This window comes from Saccostrea cucullata, unplaced genomic scaffold, assembly GCF_032062105.1.
Source record: "Saccostrea cucullata isolate Sc308-1 unplaced genomic scaffold, CSIRO_AGI_Scuc_v1 ctg5681, whole genome shotgun sequence".
Taxonomy (NCBI): domain Eukaryota; kingdom Metazoa; phylum Mollusca; class Bivalvia; order Ostreida; family Ostreidae; genus Saccostrea; species Saccostrea cuccullata.
This window is the reverse complement of record NW_026929139.1, coordinates 27167-36619: the sequence shown is the minus strand read 5'-3', so window position 1 is coordinate 36619 and position 9453 is coordinate 27167. Positions and strand designations below refer to the sequence as shown.

Here is a 9453-nt window from a genome sequence, read left to right as displayed (position 1 = left end):
TTTTTTTATAGACGGATCAGTTTGCCAGAGGCATTTTTAACAGCAGACATAATCCTTAGTACGCTACAGAATATTGCAGAGGGGATAGTGGTATATCCAAAGGTAGTATGACAATAAAAACAGTTGTCAATAGAATATTACAGAGGTAAAAAAAATATATCCAGACATAAAAATAACACGATACCCAGTATTTTATGGAACAAAGGGGGAAGAAATATTTTTTGATGTAAAATGTAATGCAATATCTAGTATTTTATGGAATTTTAAAGGGAATAAAATTGTATCTGTAGAATATTATTTATTAGTTAGAGGACTTATCATATGGTTCTCAATTTTTTAGGATTTAATGCATATACCTTCCTCATGACTACCCTTTATAAATTTTCTGTTTGCATTGCTGATAAACTGCAGTAATAAAGAAAGTAATTTGCTGGATTTGAAGTCCCTTATAAAGGATTTTTTTAAAATTGTTTCTGCACTATTTTATTGCAATGTATTTATTTTCCCCTTTAAAACTAAGGCAAAAAACATTTATTTCTTGGTTCTCAGGCCCTCCCTCATCTCTTCCAAGGGTGCCTCATTGACCCTTTTTATTGCTAAATCAATAAAATATAAACACCAAATCACCTCCCTCATCATTTTATGAGGTTTTATACAATGTAAAAAGCTGCCTCATCATGTTTTGGGGGCAATAAAAAAGGAAAAAAAAATGCTTCCCTCCCTCATCATATTTCTTGAAAAAAGGCCTGAGAACCAAGTAATTAACTTTGTATGGCCTTACAAACTGTTATTTCCAGGTCATTGAGAGAAGAGTCAACCAGGAGTTACCTTTCATGGCTACAGAGAACATCATCATGGCGATGGTTAAAGCCGGAAGAAACAGACAGGTAGACATTGTTATTGAGTCGGCTCGCGAAGCGAGATGAATCATTGTCGTTAGCGGAATATCAAGGCGGATTCACCAAATCACTACATTCTTTGTGTATTCCTACATTGGTTGCAAACAAATCCAGTGAATTAAAACCTTGAAGTCGTAAAAAAAATAATTTTTTGAGTGAGTTGAATTTCGGATTTTGTTGAAATATTGTTAACAATTCTATATTTAAGTATTTTTAGCTCACCTTAGCTTAATTCGGATTTGTTAAGATCATGACCCCCAGGGGTAGGGTGGGGAAACATGGGGCAATCAAAGTTTAACATAGGAATATATAACAGGAAAAAAATCTGCTGATGAAGAACAGCAGAGCCAGGTCAGCATTGTAACCCAATGGCCTCTTGTTAAATACATGCCTTCAAGTTGGGAAATTCTTTCTTGCTGGAAAGAAAAGAATGCTTGAATACCTGGCTGATATTATAACTGTGCAACAGTTTTTAACATAACATTTTCATGATATTCAAGAAGTTTTTAAATCAGGAATTACATGCGTAATTACAATTTTTTTAGTAGGCTAGTGAATAATACAATGGATGATTGCTTACATGTTTGAAAAACAAGTATTCAAAGATCTATAAATTTTGAAATTTTAGAGACACCTTATTTTTGGCAAGAAAATTTTTTGGCATTTATAAGCCAATTAAAATTTTCACAGATTCTGCCAGTGTTGTTTATAATTTTTAATAAGAAATATTTAAAGGAAAATAATTTTTTTTGGCACAAATAGATTGCCTCACGTACTAACGCCACAAGACAGTTCTTGCAAATAAATATAATATTTAAATAGCATCTTATTTTTCTCTCTGAAAGTCATTACAACCAAAATCATCTTTGAAACGTGTTTTTGTAATTACTGTATCAAATTATATGTGGGAGAATTTTATAAAACTTTCTTCCCTTTCAGGAATGTCATGAACAGATCCGTGTTTTGTCTCAGGAGGCGGGGCGTGTTGTAAAACAAGAAGGTGGTGATAATGACCTCACGGAACGGATCAGGAAATCCGACTATTTTAAGCCAATCCATGGAGAACTGGATTCTCTTCTGGATCCAAAAACCTTCACAGGACGAGCTCCAGCTCAGGTGGGTTTGAGACACTGTGTATCTTAAACTAGTACTGTGGTGACTAGTACTGATTATATCAGGTCAATAGATCAAGACAGGTGGGTTTTAAGATGAAGTCCGGTGGGTTTTGAGATGAAGTCCGGTGGGTTTTGAGATGAAGTCAGGTGGGTTTTGAGATGCTGTGGTATCTAAGACTAGTACCTGTTATACCAGGACAATAGATCAGTCTGTCACGGATTGGTTCATTCTTGTTGCTGATGTTATTAATTTCTTAACCACTTTATTCTTAGCCACTTTATTCACTCGTCCATGGCACTTGATCCCACCTCTGATGTTTTGGAAGTCTGTGTTTGCTATGCTCCTATTTTATATTGTTTTATAGACTTTTGATTTTGAATACTGTTTGATATCTCCCTATATTCCATATGAGAATCTAGGTCACCATTTGAGAGACGTTAATTATGTAGCAATGAGAATGCCACCCCTTACTGGAATACCAAACAGAGAAAAGTACTTATAGCCCTAATGTAACAAAGTGCAGTACTATTAAGGACAGGTGATCCAAGCAAAAACAAATAGATAGCTGGATTGGTATATATTTTTGGGCCTTTTTGTTTCAAATGATGTAAATAAATAAAGTTAAAAAATGTTAAGATATTGTAAACCACTAAAACCAGCTTATTGATGATCAAATTTCTACTTTCTGCAACCATTCTTATTAACTCTTTACAACTTACTGAACTGTGACGCAACATACACTTAATGTACACGTCCTGGAAATATATTACATTTTCCCCGTAAGCACTTTTTAGAGAGGTACAAGTTTCTCTAAAATTATGCGTAAATAATAAATTTAAGATTAAATTTACTTTTGAAAGTGCATGAAATGTGCCTGATTGAAGGGAAACGGTATATGCATGATTTTGCATTAGAAATAGGAAATGGTATATATGCATTAAAATGCTTGACTGCGGGGAAGGAGGTTAATCTGTAGTACTACAATTTTGTTTTATCACTTCAATCCTGTTATTGTGAAACTTTGAATGAAAAATTAAAAACTACGCAGTAAAACTTGTTTATTTTACTCATATAAGCATGACTCGTGTAATTTTCATTTTCTTTAACAAAGGTTTTTATCATCTAACCTTAAGGATGCTAAGGGGAAAAAAATTAACCATTAGATGAATTTTTTTTTGTAGATATATTGAGAATTTATTTGGCACATTTATTAGATAAGAAATTATTGCAGCAACAAATGTATAACAAATCCCCTATGCTGTTCAAATGTTTTATATATTTGATTTTTTAACAGGTATATTCATTTTTAATCTTCTTATTTTGCAGGTAACAAAGTTCATAGAAATGGAGGTAGAACCAAACCTGAAGAAATACGCAGAGAAACTTAAGGCAGGAGGAAAAGTGGAACTCAATGTCTGATTTGTTATTGTTAGATAAAATGGACACTGAAGAGTTCTGTCAAGGGAAACTACTCCTGCTCAAAAAAAAAAAAAGAACTAAGATGGGGGCAAGTAGTGTGTGTCAAATCTGCATCAAATGAGGATGTGAAAAGTGGGATTTTTGTTGATGCTTATACGATGATGATTGGCAAAAATATGGTGCCATTTTTTTGTACTCTGTGCATTTCTGTGCTTCTTAATTTGGAAATCAATCAAAATAAAAAAAAAATTGTAAAATTCTGCCTAGAGAATATTGATATTCTGAAAATAAAAAATTTAAAAAAATTATTTTGGCACATTATATGTTGAATTTGAATTATGATATCTTTACTTCCTCAAGAAAATAAAGATTTTATGCATGGTTTACATTGTCATGCATTCTATATTACGAGAAACAATCAGAAAATTCTGCAAGTATATCTAAAAAAATAATAAAAACAATATATTTACGTAAAAATTTAAACTAGTTTAATCCTTCAAAATAACCCCCTTTTACATTTACACACTTTTTCAATCTGCAAACCGCCCTGAGGTAGTCTTCCCTTTAATTACCGTCTAAGCTCTGATAGACAGCACTACCAACTGCACTGCACGAAGTATAGCTATGTCCAGATAACATTTGTTTCAGTCTAGGAAATAGGAAAAAGTCACAAGGACTTAGGTCGGGAGAATACGGGGAATGTGGGAGCTGAACAACCTTTTCATCCTTCAAAAAACTGAACTGCTTTACTCTTATGAGCTGGAGCATTGTCATGAATGAGTTTTATGTTCTTCAAACCTGCCTTTGGTCTTTTCATATACTTTCTTAATTTTTTTCAGTACATTATTTTTGTAAAATTTTCCAGAGATACCTCTACCTCGCGGAGTTGGAATTTGCACAACTGGGCCACTAGAAGTAAAGAAAATAGCATACAGAATCTTCTTAGCACTCGGAAACCTGTTTGCAATGACAGGACGCTCGTTATTCTTTCTTAACCACATTATATTGTTAAATTTTTTTGCGGCTCAAAAAAGTAAATCCAAATTTCATCATCTGTTATCAAGTCAGCAAATTCTCTCCTGTCACAGTTTTTAGCTCTACTGGTCAGAAACCAGAAGAGCTTATGCGATAGTAAGGTGTCTGTCTAGCTGTCCGTGTGTCTAGCTGTCTGTCTGTAAATTTTTTTAAAACGCTATGAACAGTGTGCCATGGTTACTAAAAATAGAATTTTCTTTGAAATTCCTTTAAAACGCTACTCCTTCTACAGTTTTGGTTTGATTTCAGAATTACTTGGCACACAAGTGGGTACACTAAGATACATAAAATGGTGCATCGGTTTTTGATTTAGATGAACAGTGTTGCCATGGTTACTAAAATTAGAAATGTCTGTGAAATTCCTTTAAAACACTATACCTTCTACAGTTTAGGTCTGATGGCACTAGCTTTTTTTCTCATCGTTTGTTATAAGTACAAACCAGTAGAGCTACAGTCTCCACAGAGACTTCTGGTTATAGATTTTTTACAGTTTTCTAGCAAATTTCAAATGCGTTGTCTTTTGTTCTGGTGTCAAGAGAAGTGGTATCCATCGTGCAAATACTTTACGTAGGTTGAGGTGCTTGGTTTGATCTCACTTTTCTTCAATGGATGATAAGCTCAGTTTTAAAGATACCATACAAAAGCGTCATCAAACTTCATAGGCTGATACATACTGATGAGAACTATTCAACTGTATTAATATTTTTTTACCTTGACCTTTCCTTTGATCTTGACCTCACTTTTCTTAAGTGTGATTAGCTCAGTTTTAAAGATACCATTCAAAGATATTTTTTTATCAAACTTCATATGCTGATACATACTGATGAGAGCTATTCAACTGCATCAACATTTTACCTTGACCTTTCCTTTGACCTTGACCTCACTTGATAAAGAAGGAGGGCGCTTTTGATTGGCATTCGGCAGGAATCTGGGCGTAATTGAAAAGTGAAAATTTTATCGACATGTCACATGAAATTTTAACTTTTTTTTATTTATCGGGTTCCTGTGCAACTGAAAAGGAAAATATTTTCCCGAAATTGAGCTTTGATTTGCTAAAATATAACTTGAAAATAGGCTAGATAAGACATTTTGTACAAAATGATAAATTTTTAAACAAGTTTTTCTCATTTTTGTCTATCTCTGGGTGTTCTCTACATGATTTTGTAACGGTTTTTGGGTGTGTTTTAATTCAAAGAAACGAATACACTTTTTAAAAATGGAGAGAAAACCCAGAGACCACAAAAACTGAACTTTCCCCCAAAAAATCTTAATTTGTGAATGTGGTGCTTTTTTGTCCTTTTAAAATCATCAGTGTTTGTGTAGCTGTGTTAGCTCAGTGAGTTGGGCTGGCTGTTCAGTGCACTCGAGAAAAATTTTTTGGTTCGAGCCTTGCATGGGGCGTTAATTTTTTTTTTTTTTTCATGCAAACAACCATTTATTAGGGCCCCGCAAGGATTTGCGGGTGCCCTATAGTAATCACTCTGTCCGTCCGTCCGTCTGTCTGTCTGTCCGTCTGTCACTCTTCCGTCCACAAATTTTCTGTTTTTTTTCTAATAACTTTTTTTATGGTTGCCCAATCAAGTTTAAATTTGGTATGGTAGTTTAATAGGCAGAAAGACATATTTTGATGCTAAGTTTGATTCTGTATGTCTTCTAGTTTGGAGCTGGGGTGGTGGGGTAGATTTCTAAACTATGCATAAGAATGAACGGGCAACTTTTTTTATGGTTGCCCAATTAAGATCAAATTTGGTACGGTAGTTCAGTAGGCAAAAATACATATTTTGATGCTAAGTTTGGTTCTCTATGTCCCTTGGTTTGGAGCTGGGGTGGTGGGGTAGATTCCTTAACTTTATATAAGAATGCATTGGCAAAGAGAGATAACTGCTGAAGATGTTCCCATTCAGTAAACTGAATGCTACTAGGAGTCCCATGAGATTAATTAGCTTTCCTCCTGAAGAAATTCCAGAGCATTATCTTTATCTGTCACTTTGAGATTAATTACCACCTCTGTCTGCAAATGAAGTTTGTTTTGAAGTTAAATCAATTTGGAATTCTATGAAATACTCTGATATGTGGATTTAAATATAAATTTTTATTATTTATTTTTGTTTGATAGTTATGATTTCATTGAATCCTAAAAAAAGAAATAGATTAAAGAAGATTTTTTGATTTACCAGGGTACTTTTTTTTCACTTTTTTCCTTTTTTTTTAAATATATTAATTCAAGAATGTTTTTAATTTTTAATGTAGTTGTATAAAAACTCCGTTCTATCATTAATACTGAAAAAAGTCCTTATTGTAACTTTAGAAGAAAATGATGAGAGAGGTACAATTAATCCCTTGGGATTAATTATCTAGCCTGCTGCAGAAAATTTAGTAGGCTTCTCTTTATCTGTCACTTTAAGATTAATGAAAACCTTTGTCTGCAACTGCTGTTTGTTTGAAGTTAAGGTCAAGCCTTCATGATATTTGCATTCATTGAAGGCTGGCATTTTATATAACACAAGATTCATAATTGTTTAAATATAAATTCAATGTTAAGTTGTTCTTTACTGCCTAATGTAAATACAAGAATATTATTTTCAGGTTTTTGAATATTCAGGAATTATGTTGAAATTTTAAGAATACAGTTGCTGTTGCTTTTTCTTTGTACATTTATTAATCATTCTGTAAGCTGCACCCTTTTAATTCTACCCCATGGCGGGGCCCTTGCTGACTGGTCAGTTTTCTAGTTTTGTTAGTTTCGTTGTATGTACTGATGTATTAAAATTTTGAATTAGATAAATTTTGATTCATTTTGGTTCTGGAACGAAATCAATTCCAATCTTCTATTTTTAATGTACATACACGTATCATGCACCTATGCATTAGATATTTAGGTATTTATTTTTTGTGAAACATTACTGTTATAATACTCCCTAGGAAAAACGGACATAAATGTTAAAATCTCACAGTCTTTCAAGCTAAATGAAAAAACCCATGGACGTGTTTGTAAATTAAATCTGACCAGCTATATGTTCAGCCAACCAAATCAACCACATTTAAACCATAAATGTTTCGTACGAATGATTCCTGCAGATCACACGCCAAATGCGCCCATCTTCTTTGTGTCAAACTTCATATGCTGATACATACGGATGTAAGCAATTTATCTGCATCAATATTTTTGACCTTGACCTTTCATTGACCTTGACCTCACTTTTATCAATTTGTGATTAAGTCAGTTTTAAAGAAACCATTTATATTTTTTCGACTACATATGCTGACACATACTGATGAGAGCTTTTCAACTGCATCAACATTTGTTTTACTTTGACCTTACCTTTGACCTTGACCTCACTTTTCTTAAATTAGTTTAAACTTTATATGCCGATACTGATGTAAGCAATTCAACAGCATCACTATTCAAGATATTCTGAAATTTCATACACAGATTCGAATTTTCATGTTGCATTACTGTTAAAACCTCGGTAGGGCATTCATGTCCTATGGACATATTTCTAGTTTTTATTATTTCACCTTGGGGGAAGTCGAGATGAGCTTATGCTATACCCCTGGCTTTGGTGTCAGCGTCCTGATTAAAGTTTGAGGAGTAGGTTCATTCCCAAGTAACTACATGTATATTTAGCCTACCTGATGCATCCAAGAATGGACACTACCAGACATGCTTGGGATGCTGGATCTGACCTACATTTTCTAGATGACTGACCAGATTAATTTTTTGGAGCAGGTTCATTCCTAAGTAACTATAAGCTCTGCACGGTCCAAACTTGCATGGATGATGCATCTAGGGATGGACACTACCAGACTTGATTTGGATGCTGGATCTGACCTACACTTTCCAGATGAGTGACCAGTTTAAAGGTTTTGGAGTAGGTTTATTCCCAAGTAACTGTCAGCCCTACTTGGATCAAATTTTCATGCATCTAGGGATTGATACTACCAGACACGCTTCGATTGCTGGATCTGACTTACATTTTCCATGCAGATGAGTGACCAGGTTAAAGTTTTTGGAGCAGGTCCATTCCCAAGTAACTATACGTGCTACCAGGATCAAACTTGCATTGATGATACAACCTAGAGTAGTGTAAATTCTAATACCTTATAATCATGACAGGGGAGGGGGAACGGGCCAGAATATGTAAAATATCAAGAGGGGAAATCTGGTAAAGAAATGCATCACCAAAGTTACTCAGGTGAGCCATGTGGCCCATGGGCCTCTTGTTTCTCATACATTTCAATGTAAAACATGCATCCATATTATGGCCCCTTTCTGCCCCTGGGGGTCATGATTTGAACAATTTATATTTTACACTACCCCAGGATGCTTCCACATAAGTTTCAGCTTTTCTGGTCCAGTGGTTTTTGGGAAGATTTTTTTTTAATTTCCTATATACATAATATTTCAATGTAAAACTTGGGCGGTCTAATTGTCAATTAAGGCCTATTTTCTTTTCTTGGGATGGACAACATCACCAGCAGCAAGCTGAATCATCTTAGCTCCATTGACTGCCTGCTCCTTCTAAATTAATTGAACATGAAAGTTCCTATGGTCAGAACAGAATTTTTGTTTTCTGTGGATTTTAGGATAAGATACAAATTATGGAATTATATCTGTTGGATGTTAAGCTTGGATTGTAAACCTTCTGCTTATAGGTAGATAATAAAAAAAAAACATATGTTTAGAGAGGCTTTAATATGAAGCCAGAGTCACAGGTGCTCGTGGACAGGATTATCCCTACCCCCCACCCTCCCCATTTCAATAATAAAAAAAATCCGATTTTTTTTTCTTCGTTTCTAATCTCTGACAATTTAATCTATATATTTCTATTTGAAAATCACAGAAATATATCAATTATATGCATGCGCAATTTCTATTCACAGTTGTTTCACGTATATATAGAGTTTAAAGTGTATTTTAAACCTCAGTCACTCAATTGCAATGTTAATATAAGAAAATTCTTATATATATGCGTGAAACGAC

At 34.0% G+C, this 9453-nt stretch overlaps 1 protein-coding gene across 1 annotated transcript; it reads left to right on the top strand.

Annotated features, from left to right (window-relative positions):
* The first annotated feature begins 15 nt into the window (after positions 1-15).
* On the top strand, positions 16-3742 carry LOC134279881 (adenylosuccinate lyase-like). Its single transcript, XM_062762296.1, has 4 exons — positions 16-102; positions 798-887; positions 1839-2015; positions 3342-3742. Exons 2-4 carry the CDS (start codon positions 834-836, stop codon positions 3432-3434), a joined length of 324 nt encoding a protein of 107 aa, XP_062618280.1. The 5' UTR covers positions 16-102; positions 798-833; the 3' UTR covers positions 3435-3742.
* Positions 3743-9453: the final 5711 nt, after the last annotated feature.

Bases quoted from the DNA above. Each gene is read 5' to 3' on its own strand.
- LOC134279881 (XM_062762296.1), top strand. From the start codon at position 834: ATGGCTACAGAGAACATCATCATGGCGATGGTTAAAGCCGGAAGAAAC. The intron at 888-1,838 runs GTAGACATTGTT...CTTCCCTTTCAG, and splicing joins AAGCCGGAAGAAACAGACAG to GAATGTCATGAACAGATCCG. The intron at 2,016-3,341 runs GTGGGTTTGAGA...CTTATTTTGCAG, and splicing joins CAGGACGAGCTCCAGCTCAG to GTAACAAAGTTCATAGAAAT.